General features: G+C 38.9%; 1 protein-coding gene across 2 annotated transcripts; it reads right to left on the bottom strand.

Annotated features, from left to right (window-relative positions):
• Window positions 1–86: 86 nt before the first annotated feature.
• Window positions 87–18,744, bottom strand: LOC124473059 (vasoactive intestinal polypeptide receptor 2-like). Of its 2 annotated transcripts, none has more exons than XM_047028303.1 (13): window positions 18,375–18,744; window positions 13,885–13,987; window positions 12,307–12,414; window positions 10,286–10,374; window positions 6,635–6,732; window positions 6,375–6,507; window positions 5,963–6,113; window positions 5,628–5,688; window positions 5,111–5,180; window positions 4,387–4,478; window positions 2,991–3,120; window positions 2,856–2,897; window positions 87–2,617 (listed from the first exon to the last, which is right to left on the bottom strand). In XM_047028303.1, the coding sequence occupies exons 1-13, from the start codon at window positions 18,420–18,422 to the stop codon at window positions 2,444–2,446; spliced, it is 1,299 nt and encodes a 432-aa protein (XP_046884259.1). In that variant the 5' UTR covers window positions 18,423–18,744; the 3' UTR covers window positions 87–2,443. The 2 variants fall into 2 exon arrangements, with proteins under 2 accessions (XP_046884259.1, XP_046884258.1); XM_047028302.1 differs by having other exon boundaries at window positions 12,307–12,420; window positions 18,375–18,743.
• Between the last annotated feature and the right edge of the window lie 7,695 nt (window positions 18,745–26,439).

Genomic DNA, 26,439 nt, shown 5'->3' with positions numbered 1-26,439 from the left:
ATGTATTCTAGTTAAAACTTTTTTCAAACAAGACAGGACCTGCTATATAATATTGGATCTACAGTGTCATATTTATTCAATGAAACCAACAACAGTATACAGCACATTTTGTTGAAATAATGCAGCACCAATTTCTTTTGTGTTTGCAGCATCACCCTGAGCACACAAACCAGCGCTTGCTGTCTCTTCCCCTCCCACTCATGTGCAGCGTGAAGAAGATAATATTTGCTCTTTGATTGAACCCATAAACATGGAAACAGATAATGCTACAATTGAGCTGCGAGTCACAGCAACTAAAAATAAAAATCTAGATGAACCTGCCCACACACTGTAGGTTTAGGAGCGTATTTTGTATTTTTAAGAGAAGGCTATGTTCTCATTTTTAGAGAGGGTTCCTGCACTTTATGCATCTGGAGGTAAAACATGACATCCAATATGACATTTAGAAACATAATACAATGTCCTTCCACTCCATTCCTTAGGCAAAACTTACGCGGAGTAGACTGAATTGGTAACTTTACAGAACACAATTTCCATAACCCATATTACAGGATATACAATGTGATTCTTTCTGTGTAGGGAAATGGGCTGCCTATCCAGTTGTGTGGATGAATGCCTGATTGTTCTTTCTTAGACAGTTTATTCTCTGCCCATTAGTGATTTGTCTATCTGAGGCAGCTCTGTCAACTCAGATCAAGTCAGCTCCTCATCTGGGGGCCTGTGACACGTTCAGACTCCCGGACCCAGGAAAGGGATGTAGGAGGTTGGAACTGACATGAATGAGCCAGTAACAAGGTCAAGGTTTAATCAGAGAACATGGTTGAAACAAGAGGGAGCAGTTGCTCAGAGCAAGGAGATCCCTCTCATAAGTATCGTACTCTACCTCTCAAAGTACTTAATTGGTCCAACAATAGAATATCAAAATCCATGTTTATTCATGATCTCATAACAGACTATGCATACCCAGACATGAAAAACAATGAATTGAATAACATGTTGCTAATATGAAAATGTTTTACATATGCAAACTTACAAAAATGTCCATGTGGATGTGAGTAGCAGTGAGACTTTCCCTTCTACATTACATACCTATTCTACGCTCTTAATACTTAGAGTTTGACATTTAACAAATGGTGAATACAAATCTGGTTTATATATTAAGTCTTAAGCACAGTGCACTAAGGCACTACAGTTGTGTTTCATATATTAAATGCAATACAGGGGCAATAATGGCCTTAACTCCTGGCAGAAAAGCAAACAGATGGAATGAAGAACATCTTTTGAAACAAATCCAATGGTGAGAGAGAGTAACAAGGACTATCACTTCCTTAGACCTTTACACCTCTAGCACCTGGAATTGGGGTTAGGTTTAAAGTCAGTTCAACTAGAGGTGTGACTTTTGTACAATGCACGCATGGAACAGTAGCTTTGAACACAGACTCTTGCTATGAGAAATTTTAACGCACAAGAAGAATTAACCAATACAGTAATGATTTACAAAGAAATACATTCACATATAGTAATACAAGAGTTTTCATAAATCAGTCTGTGGTATGACATTCATAGTGTCTTTAAAAAATTACTTATCTATAATGATGAAATAATGTTAATTGTCTTTAGATTGACTAACACAAAAGATACTTGGGCAAAGTATAATTTCAAGGTATATTTAAGGTTGTCTACACCTTAAATATTTCATGAATACCTTCATTACTACATAGCCTGCCGTAACCTAGTTCCTACAGACTATAGACTCTAGCTAATCAATTACAACACAACAATTTAAATGTACGTTCCATATTTTACTTGCCTTACAGGTTTTACATTTTTATCAGACAACAGAGTGGTGTAAATTGCTCTGGATAAGAGCGTCTGCTAAATGACTAAATGTAAATTGGTGAAAATATAAAAGAATACTGTTTTTGTTTACAATCATTGTCAAGATATTTTACCGTAAATCAACATGTAGCAATAAGTGTTTTATCATACCAGATAAAATACGCTTGACAAAATCACACACAAATGTACAAAGTTACGTTTTAACAATATTCAATGAAATCCTCAAATAACATATACCATGATTTCCCTTTACACTAATCAAACAAATAGTAGATAAACACATGTAAAGTATAAATCTCTGAAGCAAATACTTTTTAGAGGAAGAGGCCCTGGAGAATGACTTCAGTGACAGGTCACTGATAACAGTGGGACATCCATTTCACAATTTGCACAGCACTTCTCTCTGACACCAGTTGAAATACAATGTACACTTTGGACAGTAAACCGATGAGTTAAAACCTCTATAGTTGCTACAAGCATGTACATGTAATCAATAATATCCCTGTTTTCTTTTTACAAAGGTGTGTGGTGTTTGGTAAGATGACAAACACAAGCATCTGTTTTTGGGATGAGTAGCTTGTTTTGAAGCTGCGCCTCGTTCCCTTCACAATACCGTAGTCTCAGACTGCAGGATGGACTGGGTACGGGAATTACGCTGGAACTGCAACATGTGCTCGGATCCATTTCGCGAGGCATAGGTGCTGCTGGGGTTGTTGTCTCTGCTCATGCGGCAGTTAAGACATATACTCCGCCATTTCCTCTTCAGCTCCCCTTGGACCTGAGGAAGGTGCTTTGTTACTTAAGAATGATTATCTGAAAGACACCATTTGAATGAAAGGACGTATCACTATACATCATTATGGACATTAGCATCAGTTAAGCTATAACTTCCCATCACCATCTTTCAACAAGTAAAATGCATTTCACACTTCAAAACTAATGTCTGTATGCTTTTTCTTTTGTTAATGATATATATAATCAGAATAGGATTGTGTGCAATGATGGTGTAAACTTACTTCACTGTTTAAGAAACAGTATAATATGGCCACCACCAAACCCTGTTAAAACAAAACTTGCTGTTTAATTTAATTATCATTGATGACTTGACTTGATGACTATATATATTAAATAACCTCAATTTTATGTTTTACCTGACAGGATCCAATACCAAGGTCAAAAAATACTTTGTAATCCATTGCAATGAATTCCCCCAAAGCACCAAAAACCACATAATGGATGCCAAAGAGAGGAATCAACAAGAGAGTGGATTTGGCCAACCTCCTAAAACCAGCCAGAAAAGGAATGAGGAATTAACTTAATATGCAGACAACATTAAACAACAACAATTAAACAACATTGTATACTAAACAATATTTGTGTCAATTTTGGGTCAATGAACACATTTGATAAAGGTTTACAGAACTTCCTTTAGAATCAACTACAGTATTACCTTTACGAGACTTGCATTAATATTCATTTTACTCACCACTACATCCCTTAAGGTAGCTATACCAATACACAAATGCTCCTTAACCCCTCCAATCATGCTCCCCTTACCATCAGCAATCAGACCCATTCCACACATTCAACAAAAAGCCCTGTTTATACGTCTTAGGATTTTTTTCTTGAAACCCAGCATGGTCCCTGACACACAGCAACTCTCCTACTTCCCCTTTGGTGATACTGCTTACCGTCTGGCTACTGCTTACCGTCTGGCACTGCAAATCTCTCCTGAAATATTTCACAAAGCCATCTGCCAGTAAAAGATAGTCATCACCACGTGTGAACTTGCGGATCTCGGTGGAAGTTCTTACCGGTTGTCACAAGAACTTTCTACCCATCTGCATCATCTGCACTAAGGGAGATCCCAGCTGGAGTAGGGGAGTAGGGGCGTGATAATCCACATTTCAGCCCCCGTCTGGAAAGTCTTACTCTCAAACCCCTCTGCTGAGGAAGATGTTCCTTTGTCTAAGGATCAGGACCTGCTTATCATCTCCTCAGCAAAGCACAACTCCCCTTTGCATTTGGATATACCGTTGTGTCGCATATACCGTAGTAACTTGTATGCTCTTATGGGTCTTCCCTTTTGGCACTTGTTTAGTTTTTTCACAATGTATGCTTCATGTTTTGACTGCTTGCAATGTTTGGGACTACCTTGTTGCTATGATAAGTGACCTATGCTCTTTTGTAAAGCTCTCTCTTGGAAGTCGCTTTGGATAAAAGCGTCTGCTAAATGCATAAATGTAAATGTAAAATACTGTGGTGTTACATAGGCACATGCACCCATTTTGGCCAAAACTCCATAAACATGATTTTTTTCAATGTTGCACTGTGTGCACCATGGTTGAATGCAAGTTGAACATGATATGATTAAAGGGGGCTATCACAAAATACGCTGGAGTATTGTTTGGGAAACAATATTATGTTTCCCTTATACCACATCCATGTAACTCCAATGTCACTGAAATGTCAGTAACAAAGATATTTACAGTATGCATCATTACAAATTAATTTAATAAGCAATTAATAAATGAATCAAAGTCATACTTGTATTGTGACTGGTCATTTCCACCCACATCTGGACATCTTAACTTCTGAACCAAAATCCTTATAATGCTAATAAAAAGAATGAAGTTCACCTGAAATACACAATGAAAACATAAAGCATACAACAAATATTGATCATAGTCAAATTAGAATGAACCTTGACTCTGGGCAAAGCAGTCTACATCTGAGCAATAGTGTAGTGAGATACTTGGGTGCACACATTTAGAAAACCTACTTGTAAATTAAGAAAACTACAGAATGCCTCGACAGATATTCTTCAGTTTAAGTCCAACCTCTCTGTGAGTCATCGATTCTTTTTATCTGGCCCTGTAGCATTTCACAAACTCATACTATGGAAATATCTTATTAGGCTATACATATGACATTTACAGAACATGTGCTTGATATGAAAGTCATATCAGCTTATAGCATGACACCTCTGTCCAAGTTTTATTTTTCTCTGTGTGGCACCCGTATTTACATTTACATTTAGTCATTTAGCAGACGCTCTTATAGTAAGTACAGGGACATTTCCCCAGAGGCAAGTAGGGTGAAGTGCCTTGCCCAAGGACACAACGTCATCTCGCACAGACGGGAATTGAACCGGCAAACTTCTGAATAATTGCCAGATTCTCTAACCGCTCAGCAATCTGACCCCCATATCCAGTGAGTACATCTTGTTTAGTGAGGGTCTCTGGAAGGGATGGTTCAGGTAGTAACTTACAAGAATGGAGAAACAGATAGGACCGTTGATTACCCAGTTTGGTACTGGGTGATCTTCTATTTCCCAACATCTAAAGGAATATGAAAAGCCGTCAGCAAGGAAGGCTCTCTACGTAGTCAGGTCAATTAGGGGGCTTAGAGGGAAAGTATGGTAAGATCATGGAGAAGGATGCTACACATTTCTAAGAGGATGTTTCATCCTTTCACAAGATGATGAAGAAGTAGTCGATTCAATCAAGCTGTGTTATGAAATTAACGTAGCAACAAAAGGACACTCATAATCGACTAATTTGTGCATTTATTAGTACAATGAATCAAAAGCTCACTGGCTGCCAACACTAGATTACATTCATCTGAATACACAGACCTCACACGATTCAAGAAAAACATGTATATTAACTTTGGACAGCAAAATATAGCTTCAATACATGACTAATCTTTGCACTGTTTGTGTTGCACATTGTTTTTTTCATAACACAATCAAAAAGACCAAATGAATACTCTCTGAGCCTACTTACCCAGTATCTTCATAATAAATCCTTGTCATTGCCCATGCAAACACAAACACAGTTGGGATTCCTGGGGTAAAATGACAAAAGATTACAATATAATATCTGAGTCCTGAAAGCACTCATCATAGTGAGAATCATCATTATGATTCTCTTTATCAAGAAGTCACCTAATTTCATATATTATTAGCTTTATTTTAAACTTTTTTTAACTAACGTTTTTAGTAACTATAACACTAACAACAACAAAAAGACAATATTGCAAAGTGATAGTGGATGTCCATGAATGTTGAAATTAAAGTAAGGCACGGCTGGAAGAATATAATTGAAGTTAATGAGCTTACCCCAGCCGATCAGAAGATAAACAATGAAGTGTCTATTTTCAGAGAAGATCACCATCAGTAGTGTATGGAGATAAAGTCCCTCAACAAGCAGCCAGAAGAAATTGGCCATTATAAAGTACTGGAAGAACACCAAGCTGGCCTTGCATCCTATCTGTAATAATATTATATAGCGTATATCACATTACAAAACATGCACATATTGTGTATATTTCATATACAGCAACTTAATCGTGGCAATCACATTCTCATTTTTATACCTATATAAAAAATTAATGAATTGGGCAATACCTAATGAAAGGAAGTTTGTAATTTTACAATTAAAAAATATAAACCATTGCATCCACATACAGGACCAAACGTAACAACCAAATAAGGTGCAGAAAGGCTAAGAATCAGTTGGGCGTTGACTTACCAGTGAAGGTTGGTTGGAGCACTGAGCACTACGATTGAAAATGATGTCATCCTTCACCAAGACAGCCACTGCTCTCAGGATGAAGGAGAAGAACAGGTTCAGGTGGATGTAGTTCCGTGTGCAGTGGAGTTTTCTGTGAAAGGGTGGGGAATAGGAAAAATATCAAGGTTTTGTTCTGTAGTGTAATTTCATGATGATTTGGTGGTTTAATGGTTCAAACAATTGAACGATTTACTGGAATAGAAAGGAACAAAACCTACCTGAACAGACAAAGGATGGCACTGCCAGTTGTCAGAGCAATCAAAGACAAGCTGTGGCCAAGAGTGTATAGAGTCTTCACTACCAAGTAGAAGACCTGCTACAGAATTGAAAAAGTAAAGTCAGGCTGGTCAGAAACAATTTGAAGTATTTTTTTTATTTATTTCAAATAACAAATCCTTAAAAATGTTTGTGTGAGTTGAGCATGTGCCTCTATGTAAAACCTTTTGTGTAGCACATGTCCCAAAGCAGTACTTTGAAGTTATATGTCACACGTTTGACTATGTCTCTATCTATGGGAGTCAGATGGCTGAGCGGTGAGGGAGTCAGGCTAGTAATCAGAAGGTCGCCGGATCGATTCCCCGCCGCGCCACATGATGTTGTGTCCTTGGGCAAGGCACTTCACCCTACTTGCCTCGGGGGGAATGTCCCTGTACTTACTGTAAGTCGCTCTGGATAAGAGCGTCTGCCAAATGACTAAATGTAAATGTAAATCTCATATTTGGGATCTGTTAAAAACACGACTATCAGACGTTATTTTTCCATTTGAGGAGATATACAGTTACGTTATAATTTTAACCAGTTCAAGGCATGCTTCACATGCTGATACACACATTGATTGCAATCTGTCCATAAAGGTCAGGTCCTGTGAGGGAATCTACTCTCTTATCTTGTTTCCCCAGGAAATGAGTCAAATGTTTGATTTCCTCTCTTAACTGATTTTCAGTGAAAAACAAAAAGATTTCCTCAGTAAAATGCCAGACTCGGCTCATACCAACACCCTTCTCAGTAAGGCCTTTGAGGCCATGCCAGTACCCATTATCGTAGTGAAACCATCACACTCTTTGAAAGCTCAGAAGGTTCCTATCCCACAGCTGTGTATTAGAGTTATCTTCACCTACTGTATCATGCTCACTTTATGGCTCATTGCTCACATGAACAAACACGTTTCCATGTGAGAATGTAAGCTTCTCCTTGCATACAGACCCCTTGGCACCCAGTGAGTGAAACTGAAAACCTTTCGAGATTAAAGGAAGCAATTTAAAATAGAAAACTAAGAATCATTTTTTTCTTTCCTTTTTTAAACCCTTATGCTAGCTTCGGGTCATTGTGACCCTTCAGTCATTGTGACCCACCATCGTGTTGTATTAGGTATAGTTGTCGCAACACGACGGTGGGTCAAGGGTCACAATGGGTTAGGAGTTGAAAGACGATTAGACTAATTGGCAACAATTAGTCAATGTATTCATGCTACTAATAAAATTGTGAAATTAAATATGAACCAAAGCAACATTTCTGTAAATTTCCGCACAAACACCAAAGGCGCTAACAAACCAGGAGAAAAGACCTGTTCAACATAAACAAAATGTGCATAATTTATAATGAGACATCCATGTCTTCTTCGGATGCTATGTTGAATCATGGTTGCAGTCTGGATGATTCCTATCTCATTTCCATGGGTGATGTCAAAATGTCAACAAACATCTGCTGTGCCAATCTTACAGTAATCTGTCCATCCGCATCATCAGATGGAGCCTGTAACAAAGAGGGCAGGGACAGGCGACAGCCCTGTTCTGTTCCTCTCGCTCCAGGGAAACCACACCAGGCCGCTCTCTGCCACGGACATGGTATTGGTTCTCCACAGAGCTGGCAGGCGAGATTTGACCCCAAATTCAAAGAGAAAAATACAGTTTCTACTTCTGCTTTGCCACTGTGCTGCCATGAGGGACATGTACAACTAGGTTTTTATACAATGGCATCTAGAGTGTTGAGAAGACAATATACTATTTTTATACAAAAGATAGTATATACATGATGCCAAGTAGCATATCCATATTGTATGAACTGTTACTGGTCATACTTTATAACTGAATGTAAATGTTGGAGCCAAGCAGTATTTTGAGGGGCAACATGGTGAGGTGTTTTTTGAAATCATAACTTATCTAATTTATTGGGCATATAAAGCAAATTATTTCTGTCAATGTGACCCCAGTTGTAATTTAATCAATAACCATTAACAGCTCCATGCTCTACCGATTGAACTTCACAGAACCAGAAGACCAGGCAAGTTCAAACTGGCGCTGGGATCTATGCCAGTATAGAGCTTGTTGGATGACTTCCAAAAAACAAAGAGAGAAAGGGCCAGAGAGAAACAAAACAGGGGCAAAGAGAGAGAGAGATAGATGAAGAGAGAAGGGCAGAGGGAGAGAGAGAGATGAAGAGAGTAGGGCAGAGGGAGAGAGATGAAGAGAATAGGGCAGAGGGAGAGAGAGAGATGAAGAGAATAGGGCATAGAGAGAGAGAGAGATTAATGGAGTAAGGCAGAGAGATAGAGAGATAAAGAGAGTAGGGCAGAGGGAGAGAGAGAGAGAGATACAGTGAGGACGGCTGAGACAATAAGCCATTTAAGGTAATGACTGTTTATCCCAAAAATGAGTGGAAAAATTTAGAAAAGTTACAATTATAAAGGGTACAGATTCAGTTAGTGTTGTTAATGATATCGACTCACAAATGTCTGACGTTTAATCTAGAATACAAGTTACTCTTTCACCTCTCTGTTGGTGTGTTGGAACAAACACACACACACAACAGCACTTAAATATGACTATGATTTCAATAATCAAAAATAACTTGCTGTAATCACATAACTGGAATACTGTCACAACATCACATCCCAATTAATGATGGGCTGCTGTTCCATGCTCAAAACCATGGCTGTTTGCTTTATTGAGCATGGTCTGTAGCACTACCGGAGCTGAGAGGGTAGCTACATTCGAGTGAGACATTAGGGAAGGCAGAACGGGTGCCATGTAGAACAGGATGGTTTGTTTAGCCATGAAGGCGCCTGCGTTTCATCTACATCTGAACATGGCACCATGTCCGTGTGTGTGTGTGGTGTGTGTGTGCGCCAAGTGTCTGCCCATCTTAAAGAATGTGTGCTTATGGATGTATGTGTGAGTGTGTGTGTGTGTGGTTCCTTGTCTTGGAGTGTGAGTGTGTATGGCAACGTGTGTGTGCATGTGTGTGTGTTCCCTATAAAACGATCAAGACAGAGGCAGTCCAAGCATTAGGCAGATAATGCTGCCCATAAGGTTACAACACAATGCATGGGGCTGGTCTCCATCAACAGCCTCAGACACAAACACATCAGGACTGTAAGAAATACAAAGGCAGAGATATTCACCAAGACACAGGAGACTGGAAAAAGACATTCCCAGTCACTTTATAATGTAATCTAGTTATTGTAACATCCTCAGGAAAGTGCTAAGACACCTGAAAGTAGTCTGATATTGTGGTTCCTTACAGGATCCATTAGCTTGGCGAGCATGGCAATGGAGTCTAATTTAGTACAGAGATGCTGCCCCGCGTTGGGTGCATCCTAGTTATACAGTGCAATTACAAGACAATAGTGAGATAGAGAAACGTATCACTTTATAATGAACTTATCTGACCTGTGTGGGCAGCCACTGCTGAATACACTGACCAGGTGACCATGTGGCCAACTTCTGGAATGCATTTGTCTGAAATGTCAGTTCCTATGATTCCCAAAGCTAGCTCATGTCACAGGAAAACCGATTAGCTCAAAAATTGTGAGCCACTGTTATGCTGATGGAAGGCTGCTCTGGGCCACCCTAAACTTTCAAGGTGCTTACCTTATCGTTAATGCCTGATTCACACACACTGGTAATGTTGGGGAAAACTGGTGACCATCCATTCGCAGTGCAATTTTTGCTTATATTTCCTGTGGGTGATAGAAAAACATTAAACGCTGTAATATTTCTCTAATCTTCTCACTAAACTGTATGGGGGCTGTCACCATTTTTATTTTGATGAATGTCAATGAGAGGAAGCAGATTTTTTTCCAAAGATATAAACACTTATTGGAGGCAAGGTCAGGTTTCCTTGTACACAGCAACACCATATATGTAAGGCCATAAGGATGAAAATATGTATACATCTTTTTCTACAAAATGTGGTTATAGCAGTCCTTGTCTGGCACAGTGATACCTTCTCTTATTAGTCATACGACAAGACATTTTTTTCCAACAAACTTTTATTTGACAGCCGGTTGTTGACATTGTGAACTCTGAAGAAAATAATTATTCAAGTGTAAATCTCAACGTGAACATCTTAAATCAAGATCGCTCTCACTGGGAATCCTATCATTCCATGATTAATGCAAGCCAAACCCTGAACTGCGTAAGTTGAATGAATATTGAATCTGTCCCCATCAGTCTGGCACACCAAAGAGGTCCTGATGAAGAGAATGAGTGCAGGGACATAAACCACAAGGGGTTCTAGCGAGGCAGTGTGCAGTTGGAGTTGGGTGAATGTGGGGGAATGTGTGTTCCACCACATTGAGGTACATTGTGTGACAGAGTGTGTGATGCTCGAGGAGTGTTTGAGGCTGAGCGTGTGCAGAAGGAAGAGTGTGTGGGGCCAGGGAGAGAATGTAAGCGGAACTACAATGTGGGACTGTGTTTATGTTCACCATGTCTTGCTTTGACTAAAGGTTACTGAAGGAATAGGTCTGGCTCCAACCCATACTATCTGGTTTTCTGTATGTCTGTTTCCATGTCTGTCTACTGGGTTTTCTGTCTGACTCTCGCCATCGTACCCACCAAACAGCTATAGTACTGTGGCAGTGCTTCCCATCCTTTGTTTGAATTCCATCCTTCATTTGCCAATGCATTGTAGCATCTGACTCTAATAACACACAGGGTGTGAATAGAAAGCCAATTACATACCCAACCACCCCTTCCCAAACAAATTTCACAGCTGGGTTTATTCCAAGGTGACTCAAGACCCTTGGCCCTGCTGAGAATATAGTAATCCTACAATAATCAATTCTATATGTACTATAATACTCAACATGGGACGTTAGATGATTATGAATAAAATGGAAGTGTCGATTCAGATTCTTTCAGGCTGGCGCCAGTGGCAGTGGTAGCGGGAAAGGGGGGCGGGGGGGGGGGTGTAGACAGTAGGCAGCACCCATTCTGCCTTATGGGTCATTGGATATTGTTGAGTGAGCTGACAAGATACATTTTGCCTCTGGTTTGCACTGTACAGAACATAACATCCTCTGCAGTACAGCGAGGTCTGTCATGACTGAGTGGAGAAAGGTCCCACAGCATCAAATAATACACACAGTACCCACTCTGGGATATTTCTTTGGAGTTATTCCCGAAGGGCAAACCCACACTGTATTTGTTGATAACTAACTGTTAACACGATGAACAGTCTGTGTTGACCATTTCAAACCTGCTTCCTCTCAAGCTGTATCTGTGTATGTCCCCTGCTACTGCACATCAGCTAGCTCCTGGTATAGGTTTTCGAATTTCATCCAACAAAGTTATTGCTACTGTAGTGTTTGCGGATTATAGTTTTTTTTGATTGATGCACTGAATAACATCTCCCCATTTAGTTCATTCCTTGAAAAGAGAACTAGAGACCAGCAGGGAAGTTTTAGCATACACAAAATTGAATATTTACATGTAATATTCAGTCATCACTGATTAACAGACAACATTGGCTAATGAGGATCTCAGAGCCAAAAGATCAGAGCATGGGTTAAGAGGAACTGTACTTTTAGGCGATGCAATGTGGCCATTTCGTTTGAAAAATTTAACTCTAACTGAGGTGTGACAAAAATGATTAGGGAACAACATACCATCTGTGCCGAATAAGGCCTGGAGCACTCTTGGGCAAGGGATGGTGACAGTCTCTCCAATCCCAGCATGATCCCAACAAGATATGTTATCCCAGACTCCTTTGCAGCCTGTTTCTGTTACAAGAGCAGCAAAGCAGAATCTTTGTGAAACTAAATTCTGTCCGTCATCAGAAATGTCTTTGATAAACTATTTGGTCCACGTGTATACGTATTCCTGCTTGCTCCTTATTGCCTCATGCTGCACAATATCAAATGTTATGACATCATTGTAACTTCACGTGAATACTGAACAATGGAAGAAATAGAACCTGCCTTGAACTTACATGGGCATCAACATCAGAAGTACACAGACTGACAGTACTGCTATATCTTAAAATATCTCGTTATGAAACAAAAGGGTGCAAAAAAGTCAAAGGGGGACTAAACAGTCAAACCCCCTTTAGCCACTTAGGAGCAAAACTGGAGCACTTCATCTTGGAGAAAAGAATGTTCTTTTCGAGATGCGGGAGATAGTAGGACATCTAACAGTATAAGTGGTGTTATAAAAAGAAACCTATTAACATCAAACAGAAGAATGAAAACACAGACATGGAGATATCAAACCAAACAGAAATGTAATTCCACAGTGTGATAAGTAGTTCTAATTTAGATCCCAGTATGAACTTGAGTGAATCAAGTGAGTCAAAGCCCTGTACAATACGAGGCTTGGACTCACACATTCTACAATGTGTTTTGAGACAGTTTAGGTTAGTTATTAAGTATTACAGTTTGTCCTTTTTGATAAATAACTGGTCTACTAATTGATTACTTTAATCATATTATTATTAATATTTTGGAAGCTTTCTACCTTGAATTTCATGCCTTTCATGCCAACAAAGAAATTATTTGCTTGTGATGCATGGAAATGTGTTTCTTTCTGTGAAGCTTGATATGATATAAATGTAAGTGGATATTAGTTAGTTAATAATAGAGGTAAATTACATTGAAAGAAAAAAAGAAGAAAAGTATGATATGACTGTCTGCTGAAATATTCAAAGGATTTAATAAGGCTTTTAGTCCGAAGTTATAAATAATTATAATTTAGTGGTTCTTTGTGTAGTTAACATATTTTATTATCCTCAGTACATTTTAGTGGGTTGATTTACATTAAGTTACTGATAGAAAGTATGCTCTGACTGTACTGCCTGTTAGGTATGCCTTCTGATTTGAATGGAAGGTTGAAATGTATTAAAATGTAGCAGAACTAAATGTGTAACTGAATGTGCAAACATTGAGGGACTGCTAGCATTTAAAAAAAGACCCAACCATGTTAGCCATAGTCTGGAACATAAACACATCGCAGTCTACACATCACTCGAGTATCTGGAATGGTCTCGCTTTGTTTGCTTTAAATTCACAAAAAGTGTCATAACTTCAGTGACTTTAGAACCTCATTTATATATCGCTTGTTAAGTAAAATATGCAACCAGTCAATCTTGCAGACAAATGATTCAGGATTCTATTTGTAGCCCATGGTTCATCATAGCTGTCTCATAAGGAAAAAGAGGGTGGGAGGTTGAAAATATTCTGGAATGTAACCTCTGGAGGTGTTTGACTCCTGCTCCTTCAGTCTAGCCAGACACTCTTCATGTTCCCTCTCCAGCTCCAACATGAAGTTACAGTTGGGATGTCTTCCATTCACCTAACAGAAAAAACAAAAAATAAATGTGCATCATTATTAGATATTGCTTTGCCAGTAACTCTACAGAGCTTGATATATAAATATGTGTTTAACATTAATGGCCTTCAATAGGAATTGGTTCAACTTTATTTTTAATTAGATTCAAATTATGCATCCTTAAAAAAGACAGTGCGGTGTTCCTGGTGTTATGCAACCTGCTCTGTGTGTCTGGGACCTTAAGCAGCTGTGTAAATGGCACATTAATAAAATGGAATTCATTAAAAGTTTTGGGGGTACAATTTGTTGAAAGAACTGTACATTTCCACCCTCCAAATGGCAGTAACAAAAATTTTATTGGAGACTACAAATAAAAACATAAACTTATATTGTTTTGAATGGAAAGGTTAAGATGCACAGTTGCCAGAATATCCTCCTGAACGAAAGAATAACCTTAATAAATTTTAAATGTATTAATTGTTAATAATAATTGTGTGTGAGCCCCTAAAGACCTGCAGACATGTGTTTGTGGCTGGGTATCTCTGTGTTTTGGTAGCTTAGTGAATGATGACTGACTAAATCATAAATAAAACGCCTCGCACAATTGGTAATTATTTAATAAAATCGCAACATCATGAACTTTACGCATTTACTCAAGTCAGTCTGTCCAAATGCTACCTAAAACATCCTGCATGTCTAGCTGGACACAAAGCTGGCAGTTGCCACATTGTGCGCCATCAGGAGCTGTGTGAGAGCCTCAGGGAGTACCAGCCTTGTCATTCAAAGGCCACAGAAGCGTTAACAACTGATTGGGGGCACCACAGCGGAAGACGATCTGCATCCCGGGTCAATGGATGGTCTGATATAACCCCCAGCTCTTTCTAAGGCTAGCACACACATGCCAATCTGAAGATACAGTGCACCTGTCATTCCTTTCCCCTCAAGCCAGTATAGACTTAGAATCAGCAGTTTTATCTTGGCTAGGTAGGGAACGTCTACCTTATCTGCAATTGAGGTACGGCTGCCTTAACACTGAGTTATTGACTCCACTCAGACCCAGTGTTGTCCTGGCACTAGCTACCAGGTCACTGATTAGGGCTTTTAAAGGAGAGAGTCAATGAGTCACAGTGGCAGGATAAAGGGCTTTTAAAGAACATTGCTCCTGATCTCACTCTGTGCAAGATGTTCATTACTGGCTCCCTTATTTGTTTAATGTGTTTGCCTCTAAATGCAGTACAGTGTGTGTTCAGGAAATAAAGTTTCTTATCTGTATTTACGTTCAAGTTAATCTTCAAGAAAGTTAACTATTTTACTCAAAACAAGAATATTTTATGCAAGCTAACTAGCATAGCATTTGCAGTACAGTACAGCACCAATAAGCTTAATCAATGTAAGTGGGACTACATTACAGTAGTTTAAACAAACTGCAACTTTGAAAATTGTAACCCAATATGAAACATTCCTGAGAGGTTTATAGGCTTTTCACAAGTTATTCATAAGCACACACACTCATGTACCATGTGTATTCTTTAAGTAATTACTGTACAACCTGGTATTTTTTTTAGGACTGAACAGTGAAGTGGAAACTTATGGAGGCTTCATAGCAGCATCATTAGATCTTTAAAGCTGCATTTAATCTAAAGGTCCAAAACCACTCCAATCCAATGATGCACCTTTATTCCCCATGCTGTATGAAAGTCATACAATTATATATACTCTACAGGGATGGTTAACGATTGTACACATTTTTTTGTTTACTCTCTTAATGCTTGATGACGGAATGTGACAGATAAAGAGATGAATGACTATTACGTTCAATGGAGTGCTGCTCAGGAATATGTTTGAAAAGGATGGGTTTCTGAATTCCTAACCTAGACTGAATATCTGATTTATTCCAACTAGATCTTGACCAGTGGGGAGCTTTTTTTAGACAGTTTTTTTGCATTATTCAAATCTCCTGATGTGGCATGCACTGTGTGATACAGTACGCAACACAATCATGTCATTGGTGTGAAACCTCAGTGTTACACAGCAGCTGGGACACTGGCTGGGACAAGATGCTATTTTAGTTTTGAGTTGGATTCCTATTTTCTACTACATTGTGTCTCAATCATTAGGGTGACTGCGTGGCAGACTTTAACAATACAATAATCCATTGTGCACAATACCACAATCAGTTTGTGTTTGATGAGCAGATGCACATTTTTACAAAACATGTTTTTTCTCAACAACAGCTCCTACCAAACACAATGAAACTTAATTCAGTCAGAGAAAACATGCCTGAATGTTTGAAATAGGGACGGATAAATGATTAGCTCTTGATTAACAAAGTTGTGACTTCTGACACAATCAGCCACTTCTTCTGTTTAGCACGCTTAAGAAAACGGTACTTTGCTCCACAACCATCTTGCTGTTCTCTTGAATGGAATCAAGTACTGGATCATTGTGAGATCATTGTGAGCTGCTTCAAATTAGCAGTACGTAACAGAATAATTTTTTACAACAAATTGTGAAATCTAACAGCGCTAATTCTCTCCTCAGTATTGGACACATTAATACAAATGGAGCTCATAAGGTATATTTCATGCAATATCAAAAGAACTATCTGATGTATTATATCCAACATGAAATCTTACTCAACAGCAATACAACACAAAAAGGCTTCTGTCTTTCTGGAAAAGATAGAAACCAAGACAGCCAGTTATGCTGCAAAGTTATAAAGCAGAAGCATCCCCGTCCCCTAAAAGACAGAAGCAATGAAGCAATATAAACTATTAATTTATCAAAGAATACAAAACACAATCAGACACAGATATACAGATTCAAACAGCACACTCACGCACCTTTAGTGTTCAGAAAATTTCACAAATTAGAATACTCTCACACGTGATTATCTTGGCTCGTGCCAGTCCTTATGTAATACTGTATTTCCAGGATTCATCAGCTTATGAACTGCTTGTGATCAGGGAGGATTTGAAAGTAAACCAAATTCTTATGGGAACACCAACGAGATGTCAGTTACATTTCGTTAAACACATGATCTCCGGTTCATGAAGTTAAGCAAGTGCTATGAAACTGAAGGTAGAAATGTTCTGTCAAACCAACGCCCTCTGAATGCACCATCAGCATGAAGATTTCAGAGAAAGACAACATCGAGTTGTTTTCAGTTAATTTAAATTCACATTATTGATCCCAAAGGAATTTGGGGGAGCTCAGGGTGAAAGAGGACATGAAAGGACACCTAGCCATCATAGGGACTACACAGGGACTACATGGGGAAGGGCTACACATGATGATCCCATCGCATCAAGCCCATAAGTGCGCTGACCAACACAGACTGGTGTGTGGGATCTTTTCAAGTCTGGTTGACACAGGTTGCAGCACAGAGTTGAGCCAGAGGAGCATCCAGTGTGCTAAAGTGCACATGTTAGACGACTGTAGCTGCCAGGGGCATGTCTGCTGTTAGAAAGGGATTCAAGTGACCCATAAAACAGCAAAGCCAAAAAGTAAGCAAACATGTAACGCATACTGTACAGTATGTGAGTCTGTGCTTCCACCAAAGGTGCAATGCTCCATATTCTGTTATATGGACCCATTCGTTCTTAAAGAATATAATATGAATGCTGAATGAGCTTTCTCTTTGGATAGAAGTAAGCAGTCACTCGTCCGGGTGCAGTAATTCTATTTTAGCTTGTTGTTTTGATTTTTATGGCTATATAAATATTGCTGTATACCTCAGAATATTGCATACATCAATTTCCTCTCATTTCATGTTATCATATCTAAATCATGACATTTGGGTGACTGAACATCTGGTTTCTCTTGCTTGAACTAATGGGAATCTCATGGGATTAAAGCCCACACACACCTGTGCTCCTCAGTAATGTTAGATTGTGACATAAAGAAAAGAAGAGAAAAGGACAGAGGGCAGCATACACCCCCACAACTGGGGAGTGGGCATTTGAGGTAGGCAGATATACAGAAGGAAAAATACAGAAGAGTGTGATGAAATTGGCAAGCAAAATGAGCAATTATACTATGACATTGGTACAACAAAAAACGAAACATAAAAGTACCTAATTGGATACCGGGGAGTATTCAGACCCCCTCCGAGCTCATATAGCGCCTGCATGTTGGTTGACTTCGAATTTGGTAACAACCAAAAGTGTACTATTTGGAGATCTCATCGTTAAACGTGTTTTAATGTATCATTTTCATATGTTAATGAATTTATCAGGCAACTATCACATCTACCTCAAGTCTCTTTTCTTTTGGTTTCAAACTGGAAACGGTGTGAGACAAATGCGTGTTATTCTGACATCAAATCATTTGGGTTTTGAAAGCTCTTGAACTAGTCTACTCATTCAAATCCAGCATGGCACGCAGTATGTTAAACTTTGTTATAACTTACCGTGAACAGACAAGTTGCTAAAAACAAAATAACGCAGAAACTTTTCATCTTGAATTCGATGGCCACTACACGACAGATGTCCTAAGACAACGTCATTGATGAACTGCCGCAGTCCACCAAACTAAACAATATTTTAAAAAGACAAAAAGCTACGATTTCAAGGGAATGGCGATGAGATGATAGGTGTAAAAGGTTTTTTCCAATCCAATTGAGTGCTTGAAATACTCTTGATATAACGCTTGATATAACGCTTTTAAATAATAAAGTGAAAAAGTCCTTCGATACGCTGTTTCCAGAATGACTGGACGGATGACGGCTAGACCCAGAATGCTGCTTCCAGTCGGAGTGGGCTTTCAGCATGGGGAAAAAAGCTTGCTCTAGGTGTGTGTGCGGCACGCGTCAGATAAGGACGCTGTCTCCAATATGAACAGAGATTGTCTGCATCCAACGATTGTTACGCAAGACACAACATAGGCTAATTACTCGATTACAAACTGCTTTGGCAAAGATTGAACTATTTGGAAGTAAAACACTTTAAACTAAGTAAACGGTGGAAGGTCTGAAAACACACAAGAATAGCCTATAATTTTTCGTCCAAACAATTGTGAACCACACAATGAAGCTGACCTTTTGTGTATCGTGAAGGGAACCCAATGTGGCATCGCAAGGAGCAAAGCCTGAAGCAGTCAATGATTGTGAGGAGTGAAAACACGTCTGAAAATGCCCTACATCTGTAAGACCACTTCAATCAAGCTCTAAACACATTGAACAAGAAAGTATGCAATCACGGCACCATAACCCTTTCTGTGAATTCTTAGACTAAGGTTATAGTACCTGCTTATAGGTGATTCAAATGATAAGGAACAAGTACATGATAGACAAGATGAAATAAGGACAGCGTTTAATTAAAATTGGAGGGCTCTCACAAATTGTTATTCCTGTTCATGATAGAACCTGTTGTGTGTAAATGTGTAGGAACAACCTCTTGAGACCCCCTGTACAGTCAAAACCTGACAACCTTTTCTAGTCCGAGTCCTGAGTCCACTCTCCTCTCCATTTCGCACTACACCAGACTGATTGCCCAGTTAATCAGGAGTCATTTGCTGCAGTCAGTGGACTAGTGTCAAATTTGGCACTGATGATGGCCTAGTAGCTTAAGCACAGTTCACTCGACTCCTAACCCAGGTCACCTCCCACCTAACTCTTTCTAAAGACATAACTCACTGAGGGTGGCCGCAGCAAAGGTTGTATTTTCAAGGCATGGGGCATGAGGGTCTCTCTGGTGATGATATAAGACTTTGAGGTTACTGTGCATGTAGAGGTTATTGTGTATTTTGACATTGTCACAGTTTATACTCAGAGAGAACATCCTGTTCACTTCATTAGACTAATATGTTAGATGCAATGAGGGATGGATGGACAGACAGACAGATAGATATGATTTATAGATGTTTCTTCTGGTGTTAATTTATGAGTCCCCAACATACATGCTACAATACTTTTCAGACCCGCAAAAGCATATGCAACTGTATACAATTCTTAGTCAATATCTACACACAACAAATGGGGCTAGTCTCTATGCAGTTTGAGAATCTGTATCTTTCCAGTGCAGTCAATTGAAAATCTTCAAATGTCAAAGACATTAAGATGCTATTGAGGCAATGTGTTTCCAGAGAAAAACCAGAGCCCTAATCTTTGAAGGCACAGAGATTGTTTACTAGTAGACTAATAAAAAATAAATCTACACATATATTGTTCAATCAAGCCATTCTTATAGAGGTATGAGAACACTTCTTTCCAGTGATTCAGTCTTGTCTCTGAAATGATTGGTTTGACCCGAAGGGAGCAACTGTTTTTTATAAGTTAGCCTTACATATTTTGCTGTGCTAAAGTTTGGAAGCTGAATTCTTTGTTCCAAGCACTTTTCTGATTTTGATCTTGAAGATTTCTCTTAAACGAAAACACCTCGGGTGACTTTTTTTCTTCTTCACATTTCCAAAGTTTCAAAGTCATAGACATAACACAGATTCCTACTGTGGTAATGTTAAAATTCAAAAGACAGCACATCTATTATTGAAAACTGTTCCTTTCAGCTGCTGGAACTGCTGAAATGACCTGGTACTTAACTAGTAAAAGAACATTCAATACACCCTTAAAAGAACTTCAAAGGAAACTTTCCCAACTATCAAGCTTTTGATATTTCCTCAAGACCTTCATATTCAGGACTGTCGGGTATTCAATCATAATGATTATAGCAGGGCCACTTACGGGAACTGTGAACACAATTTAATCAATATCTTAGATTTTGGAATCCAAAATAAACCGTTTTCTCCACCCAAGGCCAGAGAGAGGAGTGGAGTGTTTTTTGTAACTATCACAGCGTGCTGATGTTCTCTAAGACAAAAACAAGACCTTAATGTCATTTTGAAACATGATTAAGTGTCTCCTCACGTCCAACCTCACGGGCCATACAGCTGGTGATCACACACCACATTTCCCATGGGTTGACCATGGGAATCTTTAATAATAAATAAATAAACAGTAAATAATAGTTTATTAAGAATGTCGAACAATGTCCAATTCACACAGGTCACATATATTGTATAGACATACGTTTTATTATCAGATTTTTTTTTAAATGTGTTTACATATTTATCTTTGACGTAGAATAGTTTATGAACATGTTCAATACTGTAAAATGCAGTGAAATAACTTGAGATGTTTCTTAAGTTTCCTCATGTTTCCTCATGTGTATTCTAGACTAAACATTTGCAGCCAGGCAAACATCCAAGTTACACCCACTTTCGAAAGTGTCCATTTCATTCTACCAGTCACCTCAACAAGGTTGGTTCATACTTAACAGTCTTTCTCCTATTGCAAATACACGTAAAGGTGGAGTCATCTTCAGTGGGGCAATGTTTACATCTAGTCTTTTATGTGTTTAGATGACTGTGTGTCGTTGGTGGTCCTTTTCAAATATGCCTCAATAAAATATATTTTTTGTGCTTGGGCTGCCACTCATGTTCCTAATATGATTCATTATTAAATCTCTAGGAGTGTGTGTTTCTTTGTTATAGCCTGCAAATTAATGCTGAAAATCGACTTCATCTAAAGAGATTTTTATTGCATTCATATTGTACTGTAGTTATAGAACTCAAAGTAGAAACTTTCACCAAAACAACACAAGTGAGTGTTCCTTCGGCTTCAGGAAAGGAGAGAAATACAGCCAAGAGGGGAACTTTTTACCATTTATGCACAATGATAAACTGTTTACTGTTACTTCCAATTATATTAGACTATCCAAAGTCTGTTTGGGGGTTGCAGCTGGGCTTTGTACCAAACCACAAGTCTTTGGAACAAGTGACTAAACAAAGTGTTGGACCATGTCTTCATGACTAATCTCAAACCTTTAGGGCATGCTTGACCAATCACCTAATCCAGTGGCCATCTGTATGTACAGTACTTTATATAGAGTACTGTAAACTTGTAAAGGCATTTACACTATACAACCTTTCCCAATAAAACCACTTCTGTCTCGTAATTAATCTTGGATATTTATACTATACTGAGGTTAATGTTGAGGGTTAAGGTTTCAAAGTTATTGCTATGCCTGAACAGTGTAGCATAACTACACAAGTGAATGCTACAAGCTGTGAACGCTAACACTGAGAAAATAACAGAAAAACGGACACAAAAAACTACTGAAAAAAGTGTGGAAAGGTTCAAGAAGACATGCGAAAATGTCAGTACTGTGTACTATATTCAGAACCCAACTGTAAAGGTTGAAACATTTAAAGAGGAAGTCCAGAGATGGCAGTATATTTTAGAGCCACCTTCAGTAGACTCCCATCAGGCCAAAGCACACAGATAGGTTGAAAGGGCTTTTAAAAAAAATCTGGTACTGTGTGTCCACTACAAATATTCATAGGAGATAGGTTTTTTCATTTAATAACTAGATATGTTGTTCCAACGAGAGAAGGTAAATACACATCAACAAGTCACTTGTGTCTTACTTTCTGTGCAACATAGATAAGATTAAAATTCCATTTAGATAAGTTCAATTACACTTTCAAAGTAAGGGCCTAATGACAGCATTAGAGTTGCAACATATTCTATCCTGTTATATCCTGTTCCACCCTGTTCCTCGTAACAATAGTCTGCAAAATGTTTTTTCTCCCCGGTAAATATCCTTTCTCATCAATTGAATTGTATGCATTTTCATCCATGCTCTGCAAATTTCAACCAATTACTACAGTGCTTAATTGTTCTCCAATTGCTGTGATTACTCAATTTGAATCAATTATTAAGATGAATAAAGGTCTATCTGTGATGGATGAGTGATGTGAAAAACTGTTAAATGAAACAGCCAAAGTGATCTCGTTTTATCTGGAATGATTGCTCGTACAGGACAAATAGCTGTGAGAATACCTCTTGTGTCTCAATTGAGCATTTTTCCAGCAGGAACAGCATGAAAAGAGAGATTGCATCGAGCTCCTCTGGTCCTTTGTTCTGAAATAGGTACATTCAGATTGAGGAGTAGACCAAAGATTTGCTGAAACCCTGGAGGTATACTTAATAACATATTGTATAAAAGGTCAATAGGGAATTCAAAGAATTCATGTATTTTATGGATGCCATTTTTGTTAATGGTTTTGTTATTCTGCATATTATAAATCAACTAGTAATCTTGGCCCAATTAGATAATTCATAACTCACACAAGATTTTTGGGCATCAAGTTTGTTCTTCACTCATATAGTGTCAACAGCAAGTGTAGACTGAAGATGATGGATTGCACACTACTATGGTTACGTGATTGTCTCCTTGAAGGCAGAGTGAGGGGCTTCTTTTGTTCCACCTTACTTGGAGTGAGCAGAATTTGCATGTGCATACACGTTCATCTGCATGCGGGTTTGACCGGAAATGACAGTCCATAACTGATCAATACTGTAGGTTGATAAGTAGGAATAAGAAGATGAACCAGAGGCAAATGTTATGGACGAAGTTTGGGTCTGAAGGTATGCATTACTGTGACAGTGTCATGACCTCTTAGTGTTTCTGTTTATTGTATAGGTCTGAAACTGATGGAATGTTATTATATAGCTAGCTGTACGGATGCCAACATCTTGACCAAAGCGATTTCATTTGATTGTTTGTTGGAAATTCCTTCTTTCTGATCTGCACAGAATTCAAAGCAGTTGGTTGAAAAATAAACACTAAAAGTGAGAGGAAATGTGTTTATGAAGAATCCGCCTGTGTTTAACCGCACATCAAAGTCACAAAATCATTATCAATGATGAAACACAGCACGTACTGTAACCAACAGTCCGGTCATCTTCAGCAGAGACACAGGCCAGATGTCCTGCTGTAAGCATGAGAATCTCCATTAAATGTGTTGAGGGAACAGCTTTGGTGTCTGTTAGTCTGTTTAAACAGCTTTAAAGCTACGGTTTCAAACTAAACGTTTTAAACATCTCCCAAGGCTGTTTTTCCCTTGCTTAACATGAGGGGGACATCATTTCCAAATCAGTGTATATAGGTAAACACTTTTTTTTTTTTTTTTTTTTTACAACATTCAGGAATAGCTAAAAAGTCATAGTTAAGATGCTCCAGTGTTTTATGTAAGGCCTCCTTAGATGTATTTACTGGTCTTCATTCCCCTCCCATCTGCCTCTCCTCTCTGGAAAATCAGTATCATCCATCCATACATACATCCATACATCCATCCATACATCCATCCATACATCCATCCATACATCCATACATCCATACATCCATACATCCATACATCCATACATCCATACGTGGGGGGGGATCAGCTCTAGCAGTGCAAAATCTGTATCATGAAGAACAAAGACATACAAGACAATAACGATAGAAAATCATCATGTATTCAGGACAATAATCATCATAATCACTATTGTCATTGCCGTCATTGTTGATGGGTTCATGCTTGTTACTATCATCAACCATGTCAATTTTGTAATCACAGAAATTACCATCAACATCATCACCATACATAATAACCCATTGCCTTTACCTTATTGTTACCATAAGCATCCTCTTTATTATGTCCATCTTTATGATTGACACCAGGTTCTTAACTGCAGTTGCTGACATCCTCAGACTACTTTCAAGCACTTCCATCGCATGCAGCAGTGGCAATAATAAGACACTTAGAAGATCACTTCATCATGACTCATACAGCTGTCATCTTAAATTCAACATGCCCTTTCACAAGTTTACGTTCCTGGTTGGCCTTCAGTTGTAACAACAACAAGAAAAGTTTGAATAATGTCAAGTTAACTAGTTAGCATTATTCTAATGCTATGCTTAGTGTTTAACCCAGGATTTAGGGGGAGGGGGATCTTGGATAAGCATCGCCTCACTAGATTTTCATCACCCCCCCAAACAAAATAAGAAAACTGTTTTGTTTTGCACTTGCCGAAGCAAGAAGAGGCCAAGCTCAATGTACGGGTGGAGGCTAACTGCCAGACAGAGACCATCTCAGAGAGAGAGGATCCTCTGCTAAGCTGTGACATTGTGGAGCCCTTTGTAAAGGCTCCCTCTGAGGAAAGTGTACCTTTAAAAGTCACCTCCAGCCTCACAGAAACAGGAGGCTGAACTCAATCTGAAAACACACATGCTCCACAGGATCTGGTGGAGGAGTGGGTGGTCAACGTGGAGAACCTCATAGACAGGAACCCAGATGCAGAAATAAAGGGAGAAAGGCTTCACTTTCATGTGAACCAGCCTTCAGCTAGTGTAGAGCCCGGCTACATGTGGAGAACCTCATTGACGTTAGATCAGAGGTTGGGGCCAAGATACAAGTAAAAGACTTTCCAAAATGCCACCCAGGGAGGGCAAACTAACTCTTATTAAGGTCCTTCCAGCGATGGTCGGCCCTGTTGGCAGACTGCGCCATGCTCCATGTGAAAGGAAGACCTTGTGTTCCTCGGGGGATATGGCAGCCCTGAACATGGAGGTCTCACCGCCTCAGCTCCCGCCCAAAACCCTTTCACAGGCCTCCACCCTGGAGAACCTCCCTCCACCACGGTTCCTGGAGACAGTCAGAGGTAGGGAACAGAAAAGAGCTTTGAGCTGGGGAATTTAAGAGGGAGACAGACCATTCCTCTGGATGGGGAATGGACAGCCTAGTCCCTTTAACCCACCCTAGTCCATATAACCCAATGACACAGCCCAGTATAATTGTGAATGAGGCACTATATTTGAAACATAACCTATTGTTTCAGCATGGGCTGATACTATCCACATCAAAGTGTGTTTGGGGGTGTTTGAGCTTGGCACCTGGGTCTAGTTTGACTTAATCCCATTCCAATCATACAGTACATGAACATCTTGGAAAATGGTGCCAAGTATCAAGGTGTCAACTGACTTGTATGTTATGTGGCTGTACAGGGAGGTACATGACACTGCTGTACATATATCAGAAAACCATCTATTTATGGAAATAGTACTAGTGCTAGTTCAAGCACCTTTTTTTTTACTCTCCTAGAATTTATCAAGGTGAGATTTCAAAAGTTGTGTGCTTCGGGGCTTTTATGAAAGTTTTCCTTGAGTGAATAATGATGAAACTGTTCCACAGACATTCTTTCACTTGGGGGGATATTCAAGGTCCCCTATCATAAAAAGAATGATTGTAAGAAAAGTGATGTTTTAAAATTCCCACAAGGGACAGACTTTACCTGAATATAGAAGAAAGCTTCCAACATCTGTGTATCTTTCATTTCGATTTCATACAGTGTGGGAATATACTCTTCTTTTATCTTCGATTGTTCACAATCATAAGTACATTTGCTCAGTGTTCATGTGTATATTCTTCCTAATCACCCCACGCTAAGGACCACAGCCATCCTCAAGATGAGAAACATGTACAGAACCTCTGGATAAAAATAACTCTGATTTCACATACAGTAGATTTAGCTTGACCATTTGCATTAGGCTACTGTAAACACTTAAGAGTGAAATATATAGGCCTAGGCTAAAGAATAGAACTGCAAATGTCTTAAGTTTAGTTATATGCCTATGAATGATTGAATAATATTT

Source organism: Hypomesus transpacificus, chromosome 10 (assembly GCF_021917145.1).
Source record: "Hypomesus transpacificus isolate Combined female chromosome 10, fHypTra1, whole genome shotgun sequence".
NCBI classification, from domain to species: Eukaryota; Metazoa; Chordata; class Actinopteri; order Osmeriformes; family Osmeridae; genus Hypomesus; species Hypomesus transpacificus.
The sequence above is the reverse complement of the archived record's forward strand: the minus strand, read 5'-3'. Positions and strand labels throughout refer to the sequence as shown.